Source organism: Aptenodytes forsteri, unplaced genomic scaffold (assembly GCF_000699145.1).
Source record: "Aptenodytes forsteri isolate BGI_AS27 unplaced genomic scaffold, ASM69914v1 Scaffold93, whole genome shotgun sequence".
NCBI classification, from domain to species: domain Eukaryota; kingdom Metazoa; phylum Chordata; class Aves; order Sphenisciformes; family Spheniscidae; genus Aptenodytes; species Aptenodytes forsteri.
Window position 1 is genome coordinate 4,589,540 of NW_008794665.1, and position 27,065 is coordinate 4,616,604.

A 27,065-nucleotide genomic window follows, 5' to 3' on the forward strand; every position below is an offset into this window, starting at 1 on the left:
TATAAGCTCTGTGAGTATGCTCGGAGTATTAAATATAACATGTTTTTACATCTTTGCTGAATGAAAAAAATCACAGCACCTCTTTCCAACCTTATTCAAGCCATCCAACATCAGTATCATATGGTATGTAAATATACATATGTATATATATGGGTGTATACAGTGTGAGTTAATATCCCATTACTATTTGTAATTATCTACATCCAAGGCACATGCACAGAGCAATCGGAATCTAAGTTAGCAACTCACTTCTGAACCAGCAAAATTTGTCCTGAATTTTTACATGGCAAAACTCCAGTGCTTCCAATGTGCTATTTGTTCTGCTGCAAGCGCCAGTTATTATGCCTTAAGTGAACATCAATTTGTAACTTACTCAGTGTTTTCCATTAAAAGAAGAAAAAACATTATGTAACTGAATATCATAGCACCATTGTTATCAGCCAGGTTTTATTATTTTCAATCTTTTAAACAAAGAAGAAAAGGAAACTCTGGCTTTAATTTTAGCTGTTGTCTTTTAGTGAACCAAACTCTTCATTCAGTAACCCAACACATACTGACTTGTTTTGTATATTATGTCTTGATATTTTATCTTCTTCCCAACTTCTGCAGCAAGCAAACTAAAAATTAGGCTCTGGTTCACAAATGTTTTCTCTTTCCCTACCCCCCTTTCTTCCCATTTCCAAGTTGATTTTACCATCTTGCAACAGAGAGCGTTCCAGTGGACAGTTTTATTTGCACAAGAAAAGCCAACAGTTATTCTGTCTCAGGTTTGGCTTGATTTTCGGGGTTCACTGTGTTTTGGTTTTGGGTTTGTTTTTTGGGTTTTTTTTTGGGGGGAGGGGTGTTTTTGTTTAAGAGGAACAGCAATTAGCATGCTATGTTAAGGCAAAGCTGAGGAGGCTTATTTTCAGGAAGCTGCCCTCTGAGACATGTAGGCTCCCTCCCCATTCCTGGGGACACATGCAGCAGAGACATGCTGCCAATACTGCCTTCAGTGGAGTGTTCTAGTATCTGAGCTGCAGTTTGAGCGTGCATGGATTGAAATGGTTATTTTATGTGCAAGTGTCAGCCATGATTTCTTGCCAATGCATTCTTGGGAAAGATGCCAAGGATCTTCCTCTAGGTGAGCCGAGCCAAGGTTTTATTTGACAGAGGAGCTTGATTTTGTTTCAGTAGAAACTGTGTGTGGACACATAAAATGTGCAGCATATTACTATTCCAATATTTCATCAGAAAAAGAAAGAGGAAAAACATGGAGTTTGGTGCTATATTCAACTTACCTTTTCATTCCATGCCCACAATCCAATCCCAAGAAATGCTATGCCAAGGAACTAAAGGGAAAAAAAAATATATATATCAAAGCAGGAACTATAAATTTATGGATTTATAATTTTTTTAAACATACATATTGACTCATCCTCTCTGTTGGATAATCAATTTTATCAGGACTGTGGGGGCTTACCGAGAGTTTTAAAATATGTATGTAGTTGTTTATTTTACAACTCAACCATTGTAACTGGAAGAATTTAAAAACTTGCACAGCTCATTCAGGGATGTTCCACATAGGAATAGTAGGTGCAATAAATGTCATTTTGCACAGCATCAAGCAAGAAAGGTTCTTTTTGAGTTTGTCAGACTCAAAGCGAACTCCACAGTCAAGCAACACATTATTTTACTGTTGTATTACCACCACTGCACAAAACAACTGTCCTAGCAGCTCTCGCCCAGTGAAAGTGATTAAAAGAAAGTCCTAAATACACATATACTGTTTTAGCAATGTTGTCCACAGAAACACAGAAAGCTGTTTAAATATAGTATAACCCGTGATTTCGGGGGGGGGGGGGGGGGGGGGGGAAAAAAAAGAGTAAGAATTTTTAAAAACCCTGAAGCCAACATTTATATAACCTTTCTGATACTGAATGTTTCTGTATTTCTTAAAGGAAGTTACAGTCCCTTTCTCATCGAAGGGACTCAAAAGCACCAAACTCAAAAGACAGTGTCTTTCCCCCATGATGGAAAAGGGAACAGCACCTATGATTTTTTTTTTTTATACCCCTGTATCCTCCGTTTCACTGAATTAGAGTGCATCATTTCTCTCCAAATACTACAGAGTTTCCATACAAAACCCACGCTAAGGATCAGTGAAACAAGCAGAACAGGCAGAATAAGTACTCTGTCTCCCAATATCACCGCTGTGTATTTGGCATGATACAGTACCAATCATGTAGAATGCTTAAAAAACATACAGTAGGTGTCCGAGCACATCTCTAAACGTCCATCTGCCCAACTTTCATCTCTGGTTTTTGAAAATTAAGTGCTGGCTAAAAAGAAAACTATATTCACTCTAGTTTCGAGGCATGTAATGGAATGTTGCTCTAACATCAAACTCTGGTTTTCTTTGTGGTTTCTCCACACCGCAGTGTACAGATTTATTTTGGCACATAGTATGCTTTCTCTTAAGATTTGTGTAAACAGCTAAGTATCCTAATGATTTTTCTTTTGCAAAACAGGACAAAAGTGTTTTTCTGTTGAGAAGTGGGAGGAGGCAGGAATATCTACTTAAAAAGCTTTCCCAGACCTGATTTCAACAGCTTCAAAGCAAGATTCTGTCTTCCTTATATGCACTTTTTTTTTTAAGTGGCAATTTCAGCTTTATACTACAAGAATATCTGTAAAGCATAACTCAATATTAAGTGGAACATGCTCACTGCAATACCCTGAAGTTCCCTAACACCCCTTGCATCTCTGTGACTTTCTCCTCCAAGCGCGCTTTGCAGCTGAGCAAAGGACCATGCATATTACGCCCAGCCAGCTCACCCAGAAGCTCATCTATACTAACTGGGAATGAAACTCTCCTTTTTGACTTGAAGTCATGACTGTAAATTTAAACAATACCACAAGCCAGTATTCTTCAAAGGGAACTGTCGCAGGCTTGGCTGTATTTTAATACAAGATAAATAGAAATTTTTCCTAGATGGAAAAACAGAACTGCTGGTCAAGAAAGTCTTATTTCAGCAGCCTTAATTGTCTATAAAGTACAAGAGATGGATTTAAGAATGTCAGTACAGCCTCCTGTGATACAACACGTGAGCCAAAAAAGGTTATCTTACCTGTATTGAGACTGCTCTTTTTCTACAGTTACAAAGCTTGCCAGAATAGTGTATGTAATCCTCCTGACTGCAGTGATTATTTGAAACTTGAGATAAAGCTGTACAAGTTTCCAAATCACTTGGAGATAAATGCAGTTAAGTTCTTTTTTGCAGTAACAGACTCCTTTCCTTCTTTCTTACACAGCCAAGGGCGCCAAGGTTGAAGGAACAGGAGTGAGGGGAAAAAGCTGTATTATAAAAATCCATAAGCTGCATTTGGAAGTGGCAAATTGTTATTTGTAGAGTGGTACAAAATATTATGTTTTGCAAATAGCTTAATATGGTTTTGAACAGAAAAAGCATAGAAAACTAGAATGAAAGAATTTGATCAGTGCATACGAATGTAACTGAACAGCCATACACATCAGCTGCAAGTCTGGCTCAGATCCACTAGCTTTATTAAATTTAATCCAGTCAAGTGTCCTGATCCTTCTCCAGAAGTTGAGATTTAAGGGTAAGATTACCTCATGGGTTGCAAAATGTGACTTATAGTAGACTATACGGGTCTCAAGCCAGGCCGAGCTCATCTCAATTTACCGGTTGGGTAACAAGACTGTACTATAACTAAGCTGAAGCACCTAAAAAACTGAGATTGTCAAGCTTCTGGCAAGCCTATCAAGAAAAACCAGGAAACTGAGTTCTCAGAGTTTTCAAGAGGATCAAAGAATTACATGCTGCTCAGTCCTCTCCATATCCCAAAACGGAAATCTCTGTCCAGTTGCTTTTTGAGGAGCTGATGAAACAGGAACAGTGAACAAGATCCATTAGGAGAAAAAGGTTCAGGATGGAATCACAAACTCTTTATCACAGGATGCTGTGGAAATCAAAAGCTTAATGGCATTCACAAAAAAAGATTAGATAAATTCATGGAGGATCCATAGCTATTGAAAAGTGATTTTGATACAGCTTCTGGCTCAGGAAGTTTTTACACTGTTGCTCATTGGGAGATCATAATTGGGAAAAGATCACTGTATGCATGCTTTGTTGCTTAAATGCCTCTTTCCTTGGACAAACTCTACTTGCATTACTTGAGACAAACTACTGAGCTAGGCAGACCACTGACCTAACCCCCTACAATCATGCCCTAGAAAGGCCCACCCTTGCACAAACACAGCCTGCTACGGGGATGAAGCACACAGGAATGCTCTCAGTAACCCCCACTGGCAGAAGACATGTTCATGAGGAGACTTACACCTCTCACCAGGATTAACTCTGGATTTTCTTGACAATTATGAAAAACTCCTGCATAGCCTAAAAAAAGTTGAAAGTGCTTAGCAAAAATCCTTCTGTACTTTTGCTGTTAGAACCAGAAGTAAAACAGGACATGTATCCTGCTTATCTTGCAGCCCTTCTGCAGATGTCTCCAAGACAGTCTTGTTCTGCTTGCTTGTAATCAGAAAGAAAATCTCTTCACATCTGAAGCACGTGGGGAGAGGGTGAGATGGCATACACATCATCTCAGTCAAGTCTGGAAAATTTCTTTTACATCCATTAAATTATTCCGATGAGTAATAAAAGGGTGGAAGTTTGCCTCATTATCTACAAAACACTCTACAGAGAAAAACAGTCTCAATTCTCCACAGGCATCTAGTAAGACCATTTAGCCTGACTACAAATGGTCACCGGATCTGGGGCAGAGCTTGTAAAATCTTGATGCTTTTCTTTTTTAAAAAATAATTTGCAGCAGAATATTAAAACATTCCTCTGGAGTGTTACAGCCTTACAAAAAAAACTTGCATAGTAGTACCTTCTCAGCCATAGGTTTCTTATTCACAAACATCAAACAAATGTGTTCAAATTTCTCTTCTGTAAAGATTATGTGTATTTAAGAGTAGAATGAGTAGCAGTACTCGTACTGTTGCCCTACTTGTAAAGTTCACATGCAGTTTGCAGAAGTGGCTTGATTGATAAGTGTTTCAAGCTGCACATATCTTATTCCCAGTCTCACCTGCATGGAGGAAACTGATTCTTTGTTGCTAGGGATACAGCATCATACAGCACAGCATTTCATTTAAAGGGTGCTGGGGTAAATACAAATGCAAATACTAGAAAAAGTTTGAGAGAGAGGAGCTTAATTGTAGAGTGATCAGATGTTACTTCACATACTGAATTTTTCATCTCAGCTGACATTCTTAAATAACTTGGCACCAGTTTTCAACCAAAAGTATGACAGCTGCGGGCCAAGCAGTTAAAGGTTGGTTAATGTGCCACATGCATAAACCAGTGTATGTCCATGTGTGGATACATTAAAGACTTCTGTGAGAAGAAACTATAGTGCAGCCACCTAATTTCACCTTTACTGCGACAATACAAACACACTAGCAGAAGCATGTCAAAATTGTCAGAGTTCAGAACCTGAGCTTCCTCACAAGAGCTGTTTTTTTTTTTGAGCCCTGTATTTAGGCAGTGTGAAAACCTCTCACCTGCCCTTGCTTTGAGAGCTGCCACAAGAACTCTGTGCATGGTGTTAGCAAGGAGACTACCACGATTCCTATGGGCACTTCAGGGTTTCTTACATGGCAATATGTTGTAGGTTATTCACAGAGTGAGATTTCCTTCTGTGTGATTCAAGCCAGCACAGCACGGGAACACAAGGTACAGTATTTTACTGACAAGCACAGCAGTGACTGGGACAACATGAAGTGTGGTATTTCACATCCTGAAATATAATCAGGGAAACACAGGACTTCTGAGCTTTGTACATATATAAAGCAGCACTGACAAGTTCCTAACTGACTCTTAAAACCCCAGATGAACAATTTTTCCCTAAGCACTTCCTCTGCAGCACTCTCTGCTCAGACTCACTCAGAAATATTTCAAAGTCAGAATACTCACTGCTTTCTTTAAAGTATTTTATGCCAAATAAGTCTTTTTGCTTTTTAAGCCACAGCAAAAAGGAGCTTAATGTCTGCATCAGAGCACAAAGGACTTTGTTGTTGTTTTTGTTGCTTGTTTGTTTTTAAGTAGCCCTGACAGAGAAAGGGCACCAAAACAGAAATTAAAATGAAGTTTCACAGTTTTCTTCTTCCCTTCGTGCCACTGATGTGGACTCTGCTTTAAATACGTCAGTTAGCATTCTTTCAAACAAAACAAATAGGACATCCTCTCAACTCTTCAGCTTTCGCCTGGAGCAGTATCACAAGGAAGGAAGATACCAGAAGTCTGCCCTGTTCCTTCTTCCATTCACCCCATTTCCAGTAACTTTTCCATTCTCAACACAAACTGTTACAGCATTTCATTTTCATGTGGCTACACATACATGGTGACCATGAAAAAGGCAAACTGCTCAAAGCATACGTACACATTTACATATTTATGCTAATGCTTACACAAAGAATGCGTTCTCCTAAAGCCCATTTCTTGTTTGCCTTGAGACATTACCAGCAGGAAAACACCATGTACTACAGTCAGTGAATGAAGATGCTGCGTAGGTGACTAATTACCATTTTGGTTCACAGCAACATTCAGATATAGACTGAATATAGACTAAAAGACGTCAAATCTATTTCCATTTTATGTGCAGCTTTTAAAAAACGTTAAACTATATTTCACAGATGACTGTCTCAGTAATACCTTTTCCCTCCTGATACAAAATGCACATATGTGAAAGAAAAAACGATCCCAGTTTCCACATATTTTGCTCAGCTGAATCAGACACACGACTGATTTTATAGAATCATCCAAAGTAGAAAAACAGACCCGAGAACACAATGAGAAAAGCTGTCTGCTCTATCTTGCAGGACTCTTAGCATGATGGTTTCTAATGAAAAATTAAGCACTTATGACCCCAATTTTCAAAGCAAGGTACTGTGGCTGTTAATGTATCTTTCATTTTCCCCAGTATGGGGTTTTCCACTTTGTCTGACAAGTAAGCAAGATACATATATACTCCCTCCCCCCCCAAATGCACAGTCAGTTGCCATTATTTTCTTATTGCCTTCTCCAGTTCTTTAATTGCAAAAGCAAGACATCTGCTTTCTGTTACTGTTGCTCTACGTACTTATTTTATTGCTTTCTGGTGGTGCAATTGTAAGCACTGCCAATCAGCTTGGAGCAAGGGTCCCTAAAGACTGAAGTCCCTCTCCTCTTGTCCACAGAAATTGATATACTGGAAAACAGAAAAAGGAGGATGAATTAGACCCTATTTCCCCTGCTCCAACTTTTGAACAACAACTCCCCTCAAACCTAGATAAAATAAATTTAACTCTTTCCAAGTTCACAATGAGACTCTCTAAACTCAGGTCCTGCTGTCTAAAGAAAATACTTTATTTGGAGCAGATTTTTTTAAAGCACACAAAAGTTATACATAGCAGTCACTTTGTAAAATTCTTCACTAAAAGCTTTTGGGAGTTTAATGTTTTTGTTTCTATGAGATCTAGCTAATTTCTTAAAATCAGTACCTTTTTCCACACACAAAAATCAAAGACCTTTAAGGTAAATACCCCGCCACTACCACACAGAAACATTTAAAAAGCCTACAGAGTTGAAGTAACATCATCACCATTCACTGTCACTTTGGTACGCTCATCTCACACAGATCCTATCCCTTCTCTTCTACTCTTCTTTACACTCTCTATTAGTCTTTGTTCCACCATCCCCTCTTTCTCTGCTCTCCCTGAGCCCAAAAGACTATGAGGGAAGACTGAGAAATTCTGCTGCACACACCTCCCCACAGGTCTCTTCGCTGCCTTCACTTCTGAACTACATTAAGTGCTCCGTGTCACTCTACTTTTCCTATCCAGCCTTGTTCTCTTCATCTATACCATTCCAACTCTGGTTCAGTCCTCTCCACTGCAGCTTCTCTGCCTGAAGTCAGTTTCTATTTTTAAAACCATCCAAAAATTATGTAAGCAGTGCTGTAGCAGTGTATTAAAACAGTATGGGCTTAACACACAACCATAAGCAGCAGAAAAGTGCAAAATGAAAATAAGAGAACTGAAAAAAAACCCTGAAACCTGAATTCCACATCCTATATCAGTACACTAATCATTTCTCTTAGCCAATTCGACAATGCAAAGACCTAAGTCTTCTCACTCTGGCCTGCAAGTAAGAAAAAGTATGAAGGCAAAGAAAGCATGTTCTGCTTCAAGCTGGGGTGAAGCAAAGCGTCTGGAAGCAGTATTGCAAATGGGTCATGTTCTATGTCTGTCTTGCTGCCCAGGGCTAGCAGCTTCCTACTCCAGAGAACAGCAAGACCTCCTCCAGCTCTCCTCTTCCTGCCACCACGCCAATCTCATTTGTCCTAAACCACCCTACCTGAGCTTCAGGCTATTTAGGTGCAGCCCCACCGTGACTCTCTCATGTGTTTTTTATGAAGCTACTGTTCCATTAAAAGCAGAAGTTAAAAAAACAAAACACACACCCCAAAAACACACACACACCAAAAAAACACCCACAAAACAGAGCATACATGACATTCTCATTATGAAACTGATACACAAACGCTCACTTTTTTCAGCTACAAGCAGTGAAGTTGTAACATCCAATTCAGGCATTTGATACAGCAAACAAAGGACCTGAGCTAGTTTTTTCCTTAGTAACAAATGGGCAATTACATTGCCTACACAATTGATTTAAGTAGCTGAGAACATAAAGAGCACAGAGGCAGGAAACACAAACAGGTAGGCTTGTCAACACAACGCGAGACTCTGAATGCTCAGCATTTCCTTTTCTGAGAGCAGTCTCAGCTCCTAGCTGTGCTCGTAGCCTATGGAGGGGGAGTCCCAAAATCTTCTATCCCGGCTACACAAGCTGTTACATCCCAGGCTGTTTCAATGGACTATACTCAGAGATCCATTCTCTTCACTTCGCAGAGAAGCTAACACATGTGGAGGATAAGGGAGGCATGAAAAGATTGAACCAGTCTGGATAGAAAGGCACACTAAGTGAACACCACCAGCTTTACACACAAACTTGGGCCAGTTTAATCTGGCTCTCTTACTCAAAAAAAACCAAACAAAACCAAACAACCAGCACAGAAAAGAGAGTGAACACAGAGCAAATGGTGAATACATACCCAACCTGCAAGTGCACACAGAACTTTTTCCAGCAAATTCTACAACAGCTTTATTGCCTCTTACCTTCACCAAATCCTCATTCCTGGTTCTTTTTTAGGGGTCCCCCACAGTAAGATGTTCAAAGCCATTTACAAAGAAACTGGTAGCACATATATGAAGAAATCATAGCTTGAAAAGGTAGGAAGTGATTCACTGCAATTTAGTAACGTGCCAGAAGCCGAGCTCAGGTATCCAAAATGCTAACCCTGATATGATGTGACTGTATAGCCTATCACACCTCTCCCCAGATCAAATCCGACTCGGAACTATAAACTCTGTAACGGCAAATACACATATATATGGCATATATTAATATATAAAATAAATCAACTTCTAATAGTCACTGCACCAAGCATTGGGGGAATGGAGGGAAGGAGGAGACACAAGAGGGGCTGTGGTAGGTTTATCAAGAGTTATTTGACAGCCTAGTAACTCTTCACTTTACAAAGATGCAGCTGAGAACATACAGAGACCAGTACTACTTTGTCAACACAAACAAAAGCATAACCTCAAAAGTCATACCAGCTGTGTGCATGCATGCCTGTGCATGCCTTGGTTTTTCAGAGAGGTGTGGGGCAAAGAAATAAAGCCAAAACACTAATTAGACAGATATCAAAATTATTTTCCAATACCCATGCACAATTACTGTCAGCAATCCAGATGCACAAAGCCAAATTACAAAAGACACATGTTCTGTAAATACTCAACAAAATTGTTTATCATTTTGCACCTTGTAGTCCTTGCAATAGAGGGAACGTCTCTAAACACAGTAGTGTTTTTAGCCACTGTCAACCCTCAACATTTCCTGTGTACTATGCTGTAACTGCCCAGAACTAAAAAATTCAGATTATGTATTAAAAGTGGTTCTGTGGACCTCTTAGTGCACCTTCCAGAGGCACCAGAAGATCTGTGGACCAGAGCTTTGAAAAATTCTGTTCCAGACAATAAGGTCATTCATCTCTGTATTTTGTCTTGCACTGCATTGCTTCTTACTAACTCTAGAAGCTATTGTATATGCCCCTGATGTAGGCTACACAAGGTTATTCACAAAATTAAGCCAAATTTTTACTTATGTCAAAATTTACCAATGCTTTATTAGCTATTTTATACTACAAGATATCTTTCTAATTTCCAATAAAAGTAAAATTTGCAGGAGTTGACATCAATTTGCCATTTCTACAATAACACTACTTGGCAGGGGGCAAAGCAAACAAAACCGTGATTTCAACTTCTTTTCAAACAAGAGTGACATGTAACAAACCAGAGGCAACAAATGGTCACAATGCTATTTACCTGAAGGTTTTATTCCTAGGCAAAAGTTCCACAGTTTGGCAGTGGAAAAAAAAAAAAAGCAGCTATAAAACAGCTGCTTGTCTAAATGAAACAGACTGCTGACCCTTTGTCTAGTTTCCAGACAGCATCAAAAGCACCTCTATTATTTGTTATTCTCAAAAGAGGCATCGGGGGCTTCACTAAACATGCCAGCAAAATGCTCTTCACTTCTGTAAAGGTGCCCCTTCAAATCACAGTTGCTTAATGTGATATGGCAGTCTGGGGAGGTTTTGCTGCTGACACCTTTGCTGGACTTGTGCTGGAGATATATACAATGCTATCGCTCCAATTTAATTTGAGGGTGTTAAACTTGTTTTAAGAATAAATGCATTGAAGAAACAGAACCAGATTGTAAGATTTCCAGTTCACTATGACAGAGCCTATTTTTCTCATATAATTTCAGCTTGACCAACCGTATGAGCAATATCGCCTAGATCATAAAATGCTCATTTGCTAAGTGCAAACTTTTATTCCTGATTTTATTGCCACTTTAGTTTACAGAAATAATGTAGTTCATAGTTCCTGATGAGTCCATTACCTTTGCCTAGTATTATGCTTCTCTGGTTTGCACAAACACCAATAGCTGATCCCTCCTGTCGACACATATCAGGAAAACAAGGATTAGAAAATTTCTTTGAGGGACGTGGAAATGTAGTTGTAGTACATACAGATGGCTCCCTAAGAGAAAAGCTATAAAAAGCAAATGACGCTGCCTCACTAAGATCCTTCTGCTGCATAGCTGTGCTCTTTCAGTCAGTCTTTGCCTACCACTCTTCCAGGATGAAGGAGGTGTTCTGGTATGGCAAAGATGACTTGCAAGAGAGAGCGCACGTGTCAACCAGATAATCTCATTTTCTCCCTCATCCGTAAAAGCAGAGCAGCTGCTTCTAAGATCCCACTTTATTTACTTGTAGATAGTCATTACCAAGGAAGACAGTACCTCAAAGACCATTTTTAAGAAAGCCTTGGAAACGCTAGAATGACCTTAAAAAGAAAGTCTTCACATCACACCTCAGTTTCCAAACAGGGTCCCACATAAAAAACAAACAAACAAAACCCAACAAAACCCAAAAAAAACCCAACAACAAACACCACAAAAAAACCCCCTAACAACCATGCACAGAGAACTGGGTTTGGTCTGACTTTCTGCATTCGCCCATCATTTTAATGTGGTCCAGTGACTGCAACTCCTCCTTACGTAAGAAAAGTATTTTCTTACTTTCTGCTCAGCCCCAGAAGGGTTTCAAGGCACAAGGTATATGAGCAGCACAAAGCAGCCATTTAATCATAAAAATATGAATGTTGAGTAAGTTTCCATGCCCAGCTGGACACTGTTATAAAAAAGAAGAAAAGAAAGCACTTAGTTTTTACAACTGAGTGCCAGCAGTAAAACTGATTTAAACAGCTTTAGCTGTTTCCCATGGAACAGTCACCCTACACAGAATGTCAAAAGGGACCTCTGCAATCCACAGACTCAACTCCAGCCTTCCAGGCAACACCCACTACATTTGGCTTGGTCAACTGGAAGATAACGTGACTGTGGAGAACTCTGCCTTTAAGAGTCCCACAAGATCTTGATGGAAGAGTGTTGCTTTGGGCACATTACACAATAGCAATGTGTTAGGGCACAAACTGAATAAAGCAGACCTCTATCAGACCGAGGGGCTCAGAAAGCCTCCTGACCACCCCTGATAGCAGACTTCTCATCACCAATATTAAAGTCAAGGATAGAAGGAGATCAAGTAATGTGTGCTCTAACAAACCTGTGATGGAAACAAAGGCAAAAGCACAAAGAAAAGGAAATTTTCTCAATATTGCTTAAAAGGCTTCATCTTCTAAAGGAGTAACTCCACACTACGCACAACAGTTTATTCTAATGATGCATTTATACAGCAAAGAAGGTGCATCTCAGCTGCTAACCAGAGATTATTAATTCCTGCTAAAAACACCAGTGTAAAGAAGGTATCCTGGTAAAGCAGGGATAAAAACTTGAGCCTAAATGTAAAAGAGAAAGTGTGCCGCATTGAACTGCTAAACCAAGTTCGACACCTCCCTGCCTGCACTGCAATTGAATCCAAGCTAGCAGAGAAAATAAACATTTTGCAGCACGAAAGTGCAAGCATAACACTACATAGAAAAGACAACTTATCTGAAAAACAGTACTTAAATTTTTCCCTTCTCTGAAAAACATTGCTTCAGTTTTACCCAAAGGCAATAGTGTCAGTTTCACTTTCCAGCCACTAACCATGACAAACACACAGGCAACAGGAGAGGAGACAACTTGAAAGGCAATGGCATGCTCTCCCAGAGAAGGATTTGGAAAGGAAACCCACTCTTAATATAGCTTCTCCAGCTTTCAGCCCTGCTTTTGTTTAAGAGCAAGTATATTTGGAAGCCACTTCTAAACACTCAAGAAGTAAATGCAAACAAAAAAACCTAAAAAATTAATTGACCAAGGAAAAGCAGTATCAAACATCTTTTTCCTGTTTCTCAGTAACTTCATCTAGTGACCTCTTTTTGAAACAACTGAAGCTATTTGTATCTCGACTAACATGCCCAGGAAAATCCAGAACGCTCTGCTTGCCTTCTCTTCCACTTCAAAACACTTCAGCCTGGGAAACTTCCCCATTAACCTGTGCTGTAGTTCATCCACTACAAGGACCCGAGAAACCTTTTAGAGCATGAATTATTTTCCTTTAATTGTATCTGCATACTTTTAGATATTTCTTCATTTGAGCTGAAGTGTCAGGAGACAGGAAGAGACCTTAAAATTTGGTCCTCCCCTGCTGCACAAACACTGCAATTAATCCTGCACTGGGCTACCCAGAGAAAGAGTTAGAGAAAAGGTCTTCAGCAATACACAACTGTACAAACTGTCACCACGACTGCAGAGCTATCAGCAAGAATCCTTCAGTAGTACCTCATGTCCTTTCCTTCACATAGTGAAGAAAGGTGACCACAAACAAACTGGAACAGTAGGAGGGCTGAACATATGGGACATACAGATGGAATAGAATTTAACAATCTAAACACAGGATCATATACTTAAGGCCTAAGAAAATATCTGCTATAAGCTGAAAATTTATTCACTGGAAACACAACAGAAGACAGCCTTGAAATTGTATGCATCAGTCTGCAAGCTAGCAAGTTGATGGAATATGCAGAAAGGCAAAATAAGATTTTGTGACATTTAATAAGATGTTCTCAGAAAGAATGTAATTGCTTTCTATAAATTTCCCTCAATTCCATATCTCTACAAAGGTCTAAAATGGACAGCACCACTAGTATGGCTGTAGCCCACTAAATGATTGCAGGCTCTTCTTCCAAATGTCACATCAACACTGGCAGTGTCCAACCGTACAACTTATAGCACACATTATAACTCCTGTATGAGACCCCGCTGTGCCACACCAATACTCAGCAATGAAACCGGGTTCTCAGGATTTTTGTTTGTGGTCCCATGACACTTAATATGCAGGTGAGCCTCTTAGCATAAAGCTGCAGGTTCATTAACTATACTTCAACCTAAACAACGCTAGGGAGATGAGGCATCCCAGTGAGTATACACTTGAATCCAAACACACAAACAGAAGCATACAAGATGACACCCCTAACTTTTTAGGGTGTCAGGTTTTTTTTTTTATTAGGGAGCATGTCTTCAACAGCTCCTTGTGTGACTGTTAAACTTAGGTCTCCCTGATAGATCACCTGTCTTGTGTCATACAAACAGCAGGTGCAGGGTTTTCTAGGATCGGGCCCATAATTGCTTTGCCCTGAACAGAGTCACTCTCACCAATAGTCTTTCATTTGAACCTTCATTTGACCATCTGTGGTCAGCCCTTCCCACCTCCCTGAAAGCACAACACACCGTGTTTCCAGTTTCAGGTGGGGTTCCTCAGTGTGTGCCATTTAGATGCATCTCCATAAAAATCACAAATTAATTCCACGACATTCAGTACAGTGCTGACCCCTATTCACACAGAAAGCATGAAAGGAGCCCAGTGTAATATAACTGCATTCCTGGCACTGCGCGCTATTCTAGCTGCACTCACATGACCTCTTCTTGGTTTCTGTCACTGCCAAATGGGCAGAGAACAAACAAGTGCAGGGTGGCGCATGAGATCCTCTCTTGATGCACCGAATCAAGCAATAATACTCTACAGCAGTCACCCTCAGGGCATTAAAAAGAGAGAGAAAGGGGAACAGTGTGCGTCAAGACCGAGAGACATCACCAATAGCTTTTCGTCTTTCCTTCAGTTAATACAGTAATTAGCACTACCAGCTCTTGCCTCAGGCTGAGCAGAAGGAAGAACTATGTACGTGTTGAAGTGATATGCCCCAAATTAAGGAAAGGGGTTGCTTCCCTGCCCTGCCACTACAGTCAATATATATGATGTTTATATAACAATGCAGGACAACAAATCTATCCCATAGCTTTCTACATTGTCAGTGTAGTCTATCACTGCCATGTTCGGTGCTCCTACTCTTGCCTCTCCTACACAACTCCTGACAAGATGTGGATCTCTGAGGATGTGCTACAGGAACTTAGAAGACCCATTTGGTTAAATGAGCCCCTGCACTCCCAACCAACATAATCACATATATGCACAAACAAAGAGCTTCTGATCAGCCATGAGGCCTTGTGGAGGCTGGAGCTGCGAAAGAAACAGCAGGAGAAAGCCCACACTCCACAATGTTTCCAGTGACTAAGAGAGATTGGTTTTGGCTGCTGGCTGAGCCAACTGTCTGTCCCCATAAGACGCTGCATCTATTATCAATCTAGAGGTATAAAATAGAACTGAAAAAAATGTTTAAAAAATTATTTTTTTTTAATGTTGGAAAAAATTAGGAAAAAATTAGGAATCATTAGTTTTCCAGGCAGAGGATGTACAACAATCAGGATATACAAACATACTAAACTGTAGCACAATTCTCTCCAATTTCCCTTTTGACTTTAAAGGTAGCTGAGAACTACTGGAAGCTTTTGAAAATTCTCCCCATAATTATTACTAATGTCCATAGTACCTGACTTAAGAGAACCAATTTATTACCATATATGTAGTTAAACTGAGAAGTGGAAAAAAAACAAAAACTGTAAACTGGTAAGCTTTCCTTAATTCAGATGCCATCCGTTCGTATCACAAAATCAGTAGGCTAAAAATAGTACCACTGTATTTGAAGCCACCTGCTGCATCTCCTCTTTAAAAACAATTTTTATTTTAGAAATCCAAGTTTTCATGAGAATACCTACCAGCCTTACCAGATCTTCTGCTTTGTCACTTTAAAATGCAAGCAAACAGTTTTGCAACTGAAATTGTTTCACCTCTCCATTTGAGAATAGCTACCTGTATTTTTGTATTCTCTCATGGAGTGCATCAGTCCAGTTTACTTTTTTAAATGGTTATCCCCCTTGCAAAATTAAGGCATCTTACAGATCACAATTTTCCTGGAGAAAAAAGGATGTATCATGTCTACAGATTCCCTTCTTTTCACCAGTTCAAGGATTCCCTCAGTTCTTGGCTTCCAGGAAATATGAAATAATTAGGTCCAATTTGGGTCATAAGAAAATACTCATATATGCTTATTAAATACACCTATTTCTTTCTCAACAATTTCACTGATCAGTGTAACACATCCTGAAACAGAGACCCTGGTGCTCTTCCTACTTCTGAAAAAAAAAAAAAACCAACAAAACAGTGCATGTTCAGGATGTCCAGGTCTTTCCTACACACTGCCATAAGAACCAGCAATAACTGTAGGAGCAAAACCACAGACCCTAAACTTCCCGATAGCTCGTCCCATACACTGGAACAAACAATAAAGAGAAAGGGGTTTGGGTTTTTTTGCTACTTCACTATATTTCTATGCAGCCTTTCCATAGTCAGGGCTGAAAACACTGGAAGTTTGCACCAAAGTAAGAGGACAGCTACTCTATGGGTCAATCTCAACTGACAGAAGCAATACAATTAAGAGCTCAGCTTAAGCTCTGGCATATACTTTCTACTTAATTCACTCTTCCAAATCCCATCACCAAGGGCTTTTCAAGTAATCCAGCCATCCCGTTATTCCAGATATATACAAGAAATGCAATAATACAGATAATAAAATCATCACACATATATATGTATGTATATACTAGAACTTTGTACAAAATATCCACACATTCTAACTTAACGAGAAGTATTAGTAAATGCAAAATCAGAACTTTGGTACATTTTGTAGGAATAAGATTCTTCATATTGATCAGAATATTTCTCTGGCTCTAAAAGACAAAATATAATCAGTCACTAACAAAAAATACTTCCTGTACCTTAGACTCTGCTCCCCCCCCTTTCCCTTTTTTCCTTTATTTTCTTTAGAGTGTGTAGCTCTGAGTTCTTCCTAATATTTACACTGCAGGCAAACTCACAAATTGGGATTTTTCTTCCATCTTTCAATGAACTTGAAAATTGCCCATCTGAAGAAGTCCCCTTGGAATTACACTAAACTACTGCAACCCATCAACTAAGCAATCAATGCCTTCCTGACTTTATATGCAGTACAGTCCATCTCATGGTTTAGAAATACATTACTTTTTAAGAAAATGCATCCTTGTTGTGCCACAATTTTCGCTTTTAGATTTTTACCCTGAATTTGCACATTAGAAACTTTTCATTCATTATTAAAAGAATAAAAATCCAGTAACATTTGTCATGTTATCAAACCCGATACAGTTTAACCAGTAGTCCCTCATCTATCCCTTCCATGCCTTTAAGAAAGGGCACTGAGGAACACCTTACAACCACACTATATAAATTGTTACCATTCAAATTGTAGAAAGACAGCTATTTTTAATACTTTTGAATAAGGCTACCGCTATTCATTTTGCATAGAAAAAAATTCCTTATAGAAGTAAAATTTTTTTCACCCCAAGAGCCAACATCAACTGGGTTCTTCTACTGAAAAAGTGTCAAGAAAACGTTTATACAGAAGCAACCTCATGTCCCCGTCACCTCTCCGTTTACACAAGAGCAAGAGTTTTGCCAGAAGCATGTGTACAAGCTCAAAGTCACCAACGTTTTTATACAAGTCAAATTATCCCTGATCTACTTTTCAGTGACCGCTCTTTGAACAAGCTGTGGGTCACGCAGCACAGATAAACTCATTTCCATTGACATTTCCTAGCAATTGCTCAATTCCATTCCACAAAAGGCAGGCTGCAACTTGGACGATAATTAATAAGAATCAAGAAGTGTTTACTGAATTAGCAAGGGGAATTCTTCACTGAATTAGTACTGAATGGAGTACATCCTTACATCAAATTACAAAAAATAGGACACACTTCAGTGAAATTGTATAGTATGTTTTTTTTAAATCCCATAGATTTTCCAAAGGAGGGATTAGGAGCAATAGATTGGTGTCATTGGGGTGGGGAGGGGTGGGGGGCGGGAAGAGCTTATGCTAATAAGATCTTTTACTATATTTTAGAAATCATAGAAAAACACCTAATAAGTGTAATATTTCCTCCTGAAAAGTTATTTAAAGTGTAACACCTAACACTTAGAATAAAGCAATAATATATAATGAAATATATATTATCACTGAAATGACTAACTCTGACAAGCCCTCTTACAAAGTGACAGCTAAGGTTCTGGTAAAACTGATGTGAAAGACAAAACCACTATAAGACAAGGAGTACAGTATCTAATTGATTTATGTTTGGCTGAAAGAAGAACAGAAATAAAAATAAGCCTATTTTGCGTTCCCATGTTCCATTTAACATTTAGAATGCCTTACACCATATTCAAAAGTATTATCTATTGGTATTAATGTGTAATCTTTTTCATTATTAAAATTTTATCCATCTACCAAATTCAGCTAACTGGGGATTAGGCCAATAAATTGTAAACATATTTCCCTTCAAAATAAGAGGAGCACAGGCAACTTGGCACTTGCAACAAGTTTAAACAACATGAGAAAAAATAAACTTCGAGCTAGGATTTACAGAAGAAGAAATTAATCATAAGTAGAGAATTTATTTAACGCAAAGGAGCACAGTCAGTTCTGTTGGGTTTATTTTCTTTTTATGGTCAGTTAAAGACATCCAGGACCAAGGTTGTAGCTTTTTCTGTTTGAGAGTTCTTGTTTCCAAACATTTGTTTTAATTTTCACTGTGGTATGAAACACAGAAGATGGCAACTGCATAAGGACAAGAGACTGCTGTTGAAATTCCAGGGGAGCTATAGTAACTGTGGCCGTCTGTACTTGTATTCTGCACCCAAGCTACTACACCTCGCACACAATCCAGGAGCTCCTTTCACTTCTGGGTTGTGTATCACAACCTACCTCAGTCCCAAAGCACCGAGCTTGGGGGGAACGGCTGTTTATAGAGAAGGGCTTTGAAGTTTCTCCAATTTAGATGCTCTCGTGCCTTTAATTGGGAGAGGCCTGATGAGTAAAATGCATTTTGTTTTGATGTATAGATGAGGACTTTCTATTTTTATCTAAAGACCACCTAACACATTACAAAGTGAGAGCTACTCAGTTTTACATGTGCAAAGATGCATGCAGTTAAACTGCATCTTCTGTACAGTGCTTATACTGTTCATAAAAAAGTGTAGAAGTTCACTACCATTAAACAAACACATGCTTAAAACTACACGCATACTGTTTAAATCCTTATTATGTCAAAGAAACTTGAAACAACTTTAGAAGATGAAATCACTAAAAAGAGGATTACAACATATGGAAACTGTTGCATGCTTAGCAAAATTGAATATTGGCAGCAGTGCAATGCTACAGTTGCTGATAAAAAGCCTTGGGCCTGAAGTACAAGGTACTGTTTTCTTGACCTTTCACTGACCTCACAATAAGAACAACTGCAAAAACATATATAAACCTTTTTTCTTTTTTAGCAGTAGTAACCCAAATCAGGAACTTTTATTAGTGTTTCCTAAGGTCGTGAACTTTTAATGACATACTAGACTGCCACGTCGTGTCAATAATCTGCTGATTAAAGGTCTCTCAAGTCCTACAGACACGATAGACCATGACAGCTTAATGATCCCCTTATTATAATCTGGTGTAAGATACTTCTACAAATTAACATTTTTTCATTCCAAATTAGTCTTCAAATTTATTAAGAAGTTTAGAAACAAGACCAAAAGACCTGAAGCTATACATTAGATGATGAACTGAAAGAACAGAGATGACAGCATCACTACCATGAAGTCGACGAGAAGCCTGACCTTCAGCATACATGTCGCAAGTTGACTATCAAGAGTGCCTGGGAAGTAGCAGCCCACAGTGAGTGCTGACTGACCAGGCAACGAGACAGCAGCCACAACACCTGAGTTCTCGCCATGGTTTTGCCACTGACCTGCAACAAGACCCCTGCACAGGTCACGTCCCTTCTGTGCCTCAGTTTTTCCTATCATCTTTTGTCTTGTCTAAATAGACTGAATTCTTCGGGACAAGGCCTGTCTCAAAGCTGACAGTTGAGTACAACACCATCCCTATTGTTAAGGCAAAAAAAAAAAAGAGGAGTAGTTTCTCAGGCTCAGCAAGGGTAAAAGTGTTGATGAAACACTGGTTTCTTATTCAATTAAACAAGACTGGATTTGGGGTTTTACGACAGATTATTGCTGGTTCACTTGCACTTTCACACACTGAGTGTACAAGAAAGAAAATAGCATGTGAAAAAGCATTTAGCAAAGGTTTCATTTTAGCAATACTGCGAACACTCATTTTGTTTTAGCCATACGCTATTACAACAGGCTACAAATCCACTGTTTGATAGATTTTAAGAAGTCTAAAAGATAATACTGAAGGAGGGAAAAGGGAGCTAAATGCAGCTGTAATGGAGTGGCACTGTTGTCATATGATAAAAAGATTTAGGACAAACCCAGAGGAGACAAGAGAAATGCAGAGGCCCATCTTTTCTAGTGGCCTGTCTTAAATGCCACTAGAAAATAAACCTAACACCAGCCTTATCAACCACTCACACCTGACAAACTTTAATCAGCATCTGGACATTAAAGGCTGTTTTGATACCTTTTAGTCACAGCAGACAGCTATACTTTAAAAGATGCAACTATCTTGTCTGACAAAGCCAGACATGGGTTTTTTTTTCCTTAATAAAAGCCTGAGAGTCAAAGGACAGGGAAAAGAAAAACAAAGCAAAGAACATAAAAAGCAGGATAGAGGGGGTTCATGTGACTTGTGCTGTCTAGTTCCTTTTCTCCTTGCCTGTCCTCATTAAAGTGCATTTGGGATCAACACAATTAAGTCTAATAATGCCACAGAGGATCCTAAGAGAGCAAGGGCACTAAGCTTGTTTGCTACAAGCTGCATGTCCCTGCCCTTGCCCGAGTAATCTGAAGTGGTGACTAGACTGAGAACTGCCCCTTGTAATATTTTTGCCACCCTTTTTTATCACAAATAAAAAACAGGGAAGTCCAAGCTGGTAGGAGCTGAGATCACAGATGGAACCCAGACAAGTCAGTGAAAAGATACCAGCAACAACGTGAAAACAAAAGAAAAGAAAACCCCAAAATTGTGCAGCAGCTCCTGTTAACATTTCTCTCTGTGGCAGTACTAGCTACCTGTTATCTTGTCTGCTCCAGATTTCCTCATGTTTTGCATGTCCACCCAGTTCTCAGAAGAGGAGAAATTCCACTATGAAATGAGGCTTGGAACAAAATCCCTGTCCTGGGACAGCAGTTTTCTTCCATTTCATTTCCACTGCAGATTGTTTTTAAAATAATCTGATGCAGTGAATGCAAACAAAAAACCCAACAAACAAGAACAGAAACTTGTTCCAATGTGCCTTTAGGCAGCAACTAGCTTTAATCTGCTCCTCCAGAGAAACCAAAAAACCATTTAATGACCATCCCATGCCCTGCAACGTGTCATCCTACTACTGTTCAGTGACAAAATGCTCATTCTTTAATGTTCTCTGACAATATTGGCAATGAAGACTGCAAAACAGATCTACCTAGAGTTTTCCATATGAATTATCAACTTTAAGCAGCTACTACTAATTTCATATCATTTTAACTGAATATTTGCTGTGCAGTCCCAATGGTTACTGTGTTTAAAGGATAATTTCTAATTAGAATGTTCTTGGTCTCTTATGTTGAGGGCTGGGGTTTTTTGTTTGGGTGGGTTTTTTTGTTTTATTTTTTAAGAAAAAAGTAAGTTACACTTCCAAAACATTGACTCTGCTCATTCAAACACTTTTACTGCTTCCCATAGATTGTCAGTAATGACAAGACATCAAAGTAAGTTTTACATCAAAATTGGCAGGGTAGTTAAAGCATAGACACATGAAATAACACTCAATAATTTTGAAACTCTTGAAAGCTTCAGAAGGTAGTGTCTCCTTAAATATTCTTATATTTTTTTTCTTTACAGTCCTTTAAAGCATTTTTGGTAAAGGAAAGAGAGAAAGGGATTTTAAGCTCCTGCCACTGGTTTTCAGCTTAGAGAGTAGACCACAATCAAAACACAGGCTCCTGATGACCAGCTCTATCATGTTTGCCACGTACCAAGGCATACCTCTGCCAAGTCTTGCTCCACTTGAAAAACCAAGAGCATAACCATCTATTCAGATATTTATCAAATTTCCAAAGTCAATAATGGCTCTGAAGCGAAACAAATAATGAACAGCAGCTTCTTTTTCTCCTTTCAGAGGAGGACAAACATAACTAGAAAAAAAACCAAAACACTGACAGCTGCTGTCTTTCTATTCTTTATAAAATAAAACCTGACAGATGTTAGGAAGGCTGTTCTTACTTTTTCATGCCCCAAGACTGCACTTCCATTGTGCACTTTAGGTGTTCGTACAAGACAACCGCTGCATTTTGATCAAAAACATTTCCCTGAGGACACAGACACTGCAGCTGTGCAATTGAAACTATTTTGATCAATGTCAACATACAAAGTAAAATTCCTATTCTTACAGCAATATCCACCCACAAGGTTCTCCTACCTGTTCCAGGCCCCATTACCTCCAGCAAGACTAACTAGTCTTGAACATTTTGCAGGAATTTGAAATAAGACACTCATAATCAAGTTTGGGGAAAGTAGTTTTAGTGAATCTACTAGGACAACAGTGGCAGAGGAGAAAAAGCTAATTAAGCGAGGAATTACCAATACTTCACTGCCAAATGGAAGGATGTGACAAGTAAGTTTCCAGATGCTTGTGCTATGTCTAGTATCATTCAGTATTTTTGTTAAAAAGCAGGATAAAGGAAAACAGCATATTTATTAAGTTTTCCTATGGTGGTTAGAATGAGACCAAGTTTAACAGAGTACAGAGATCTAGACAGAATGAAATCATCCATACAGCACAATGTACAAGGAGCTACTCGAAAGCTGACACAGTCAAGTGCAGAAGCGCAGTGCCGAGAACAACCAAGCACGTGACAATTCCTCACAGAAAAGGATCTAATACAGCATTACTCAAATGGCTGATGCTTGTTAAGACTCTCATTGCAAGTAAATTCTGCCCAGACTTCAAGGGCCTAGATATATATACACACACACACAGCACTTACACATTTCTCAGGAGGATCCCCCACTTCCCATGGTTTTCCTCACTCCAGGACAGCAACAGCAAAGCGCTGCTGGAATTTCAGCCACAATAACTATGTGCCTCTGGCAAATCCAGAGTCACACACTACTTCCTTACTGAGAGGGCATAATTAAAAGAAATAAAGATTAAAAATAATAATAAGTGTGGTGAATTGTAAGCTGAATGAGTCAACAATAAAAAGCTACTACACAAAAGCCACAAGCTTCATCCAGGAGCTTAAAAATGAAGCAATATAGCTGGCAAAATACAGAGAGTAATCATTACATTATTTAGTCCCTGTAAGGCTTAGCTGGGTGTTACATCTAGTTTTAGGCACTTAACTTCTACAAAGACATGGATCATTGAGAGTATCTAAGAAAGCAAAGAAATTATTGCCGGCCTAAAAAGAACGAACAGGCTTAGGATCTTTCTCTACAAACACAAAGGACAGCAAACTGGTAATAGCCTTTAACCGTTGCATAAAGAAGAAGGAATAACCTGTAGTCTGTGTTCACAACACAAACAGCAATAGGCTGATATTTAATCAAGGAGGATTCAGACGAGATATCAAGTAAAGTTTTCTAATAGGAGGACAGTAAAACACTTCAGCTTCTCTGATTAGTCCCTGTCCTATTGCTTTCCTGAGGCCAAAAACAAACCAAGTACTTCAGCCTTCCCGGTATGATCCACTATTAAGTTGCCTCCCTATTCAGCAACAGACTCATGTTTTCACTGAACTTCCTTTTGCTACTGGTATACTTGTAGAGGTCCTTCTGGTTAACCTTTATGTCCCTAGCTAGTTTGCACTGCAGCTAGGCTTTGGCCTTCTTGATAGCATCCCTAGTGCCCAAAGGATGCTTTTATGCACCTTCTCTCTTGCCTGTCCTTGCTTCTCTTTCTCCTACGCTCTCTTTTTACATATGAGTTCATTAAAACTCCTTGCTTAGCTAAACATCCCTTCCCCTGAAATTCTCAGTCCTCCTGCACAGTGGGATGATTTGTTCCCGACCTCTCAATAAGCTTTCTTTAAAGATCTCAATCAAATCAAAATATTAGCAGTTTTCTGTTATCAAGTATCAACAAAAGATTAACAGAAGTTGATACGGCTTCAAAATCTTTTTTGCATCTTTCTGAGATTCAAGTGACAAGTTACAAGATGGGGTTAAAAATTCTATAGAGGCAAATACTGGAAAAACAACTTGTAAGAATAAGTTATAACCAAAGCTACTATAGACCAACTTACAAGCTGTCATTGTAATTAGTTTGCCATCTCTCACCCCGTCTCCCATGCCCTTCAATGAATACGCATTCTTTGCTTTTGAGCTGAAAGCTTTTTTTCTTGTGGCAAGAACAAGTTGAATGTATTAAAAGGTTTTGTGAGCAAGACAAAACACTGCAAACTGAAGAGACTAATGTAAGACCCCAAATTTAGCAGTATACACTAAGGATAATAATCCTTTACACCTCAACACTCTCAGTATTATTGTTTAAGGTTGCATATTTTTTTCCTCACTATAAAAGACTCAATAGATTTTTACCATGCTGCAAATGATCACTTCAAGAAATCTGATGATCCTACTTTTATCCCCAGGTTGGAAAGGGACCTAAGTTCACTCCTCCAAACTAGCATCTTCCTGATGATGTAAGTGCCTCTGTCCTCCAACTGTGACAGACAAATAAGGCTCATGGGCACTGAAGGCCTAAAATCGTTGAATAGATTTTCATGGTGTGTAAATCACATCCCAACTACCTGCCATTTATAAGCTTTCTCATGAATCTTGTACCTTCCACACAATACAATGGTCTAGAATGAAGAAATATTAGTGGTTTGTCCTGTAGTAGCGGAGATTTTTTTTTAAAGATCTGACGCCTACTGCTAAAAAGAGGCAAAGAAGCTGCACCAATTGGAGAAATCTGAGAGAATATGCTATTGTAGAATGTTGGCAATTGTCACACTCATCACCATAATATCAACATAGTAAACTCTAACTCTCTTCAGCCATTCCCCCAAAAAGGATCAACAGAATATAGTCTCAATTTTTAAGGACCACATAAGGTAAAATCTAATGGTAACAACATTGTGTATTTGCAACATATCATTGCTTTATCCCCTAATTCCTTTCTTTTGCATGCAGTCTCCACTTCCATTAGGAAAGTTACGTTACAAAAAGTCACATTTAAGTTACCAGGAAGAAATAAAAGATAACTTGCAAACACAACAGATGCCTACTACAGTTACATTTATAACAGAATTATCAGGATTTTCCCCTCACTTGAATGAAAAAGACAATTTATAAAGAAAAAAAATTTCATAGCCTGGTCCAAGGGCAAAGCAAAACAGGTTGAAAAAATGCAAGAATAAGACGTGTTGAAGAATTTCTGTGATATTAAGCAATTAAAAAATATATATGTGTGTATATGTACATATATATGTATATAAATACACATATAGATGTATGCATTATTCTTGCATAGGTCAGGTTATTCCAACATTCATTAATGAGAATTCACAACGGTCTCTGAATAGTGGGAATAATAACAGCTCCTTTCCAGACAGGATTTAATGTTCAAGAACCTTTTAAGAGTAAGGAGTGACATCTTCCCACACTACTCCAGAAAAGGAAACAGAAACTTCCATCAGTTTGCACTTTATCTAACTCCTATTCTTCACGCAAGAAACAAATACATCTCCATCTTATCAGCAGGAATGTCTGTGGGGTTTCCTACCTATTGAGAAAGAGACTGGCATTCTGTTCCTTCAGGTCACCACCATGCAACTCCTTTTGATTAACAAGGAGCAATACTACTTGAAGCCTTAAAGCCTTTCCTCAGGTCTCAGTACTAGAAAATTAAAATCGTCAAAACAGAGAGGCATCAACTCTTGGAGGTGTTTTACAGACCTCATAATAATTATGCTTTTTCACAAAAGCTCTAGCTACTCGTTATTGTTAGCTCTAGCTAACTTGTTATTCATTACTTGAGATTCTCAGTTTTGCTTGGCTCGTTAGTTTTCATAGGCAAAGAAAAAGATAAAAATTAGTAGTCCAAAATTCTCACAATATTAGCTTAAATTATGACTAAAAATCAAGTCTCATATCTTGGAGCCTTGGTATCTTTCAAGGCTTGCACTGGCAACGTCAGAAATCACCTTGCTGTGACTGTATTTTATCACTCTATCTTACTGGGGAGCTGATGGTTTTATTAACAGATAAGAAAGCAATCTTGTTATGACTGAGCTCAATCTTCTCTTGAACTTGTATAGCACATCTTAAGAAGGGCAAACAATTGCCAGCATAAGTAATGCCTGTCTCAGCATCACAAAGCTCTTTATAGGACACGTATAGGACATGTACCATAACTAAATAATTAATAAGCATGTAATTAGTATGTGTAACATGTTAAGCAACAAGGGAAGATACGCAATTTCCATTTTGTGTTAAAAGGTCATTGACACGAAAACTGTAAGAGCAGAGAGCTCATGTCTAGAAGTTCTGGGAAGAGGTTCCTGGTTGCTGGATCCCTAGTGATCCTATTGGACTCCCAGGTCTTGCAGCGGGGTCTGTAAACTGACTCGGAAAAGTAACAATGATTTCTGCTGATCAGAGGTGTTCTACTCCTAGCCACAGGTCTCTCAAAGCAAATAATACAAATTACAATGCGTGACACAAGACACTGAATAGGCAAATCATCCAATGGTAATTTGGGAATTCTTTAGGGTGAAAAAACAAGTGTCCAACTATTCCCCAAAACAGACAAGTCAACAAGCATTTATATATATACATACACTATGTGCCTTTGCAACTTGATTTATATACATATACAAACAGTACTTAAGCAAGTTACAGAATGACCAACTGATCAAATACAGAACAAAACACATTTCATTCCTAAATGGGCTTCATATAAGATGCACACCAAAAAAAAGGACTATGAGATTTTAATGTAAGATTTGTGTACTCATTTGTCCAAGCA

At 38.8% G+C, this 27,065-nt stretch overlaps 1 protein-coding gene across 1 annotated transcript in view; it reads right to left on the minus strand.

Annotated features, from left to right (window-relative positions):
• TSPAN5 (tetraspanin 5) overlaps nucleotides 1-19,777 on the minus strand; it is a 43,201-nt gene extending 23,424 nt beyond the window's left edge. The window contains exons 1-3 of the mRNA XM_009273615.1: nucleotides 19,741-19,777; nucleotides 18,702-18,715; nucleotides 1,281-1,331 (exon numbers count right to left, since the gene is read on the minus strand). Coding sequence (XP_009271890.1) covers nucleotides 1,281-1,331; nucleotides 18,702-18,715; nucleotides 19,741-19,777 — 102 coding nt within the window. The remainder of the gene's footprint in view (nucleotides 1-1,280; nucleotides 1,332-18,701; nucleotides 18,716-19,740) is intronic.
• Between the last annotated feature and the right edge of the window lie 7,288 nt (nucleotides 19,778-27,065).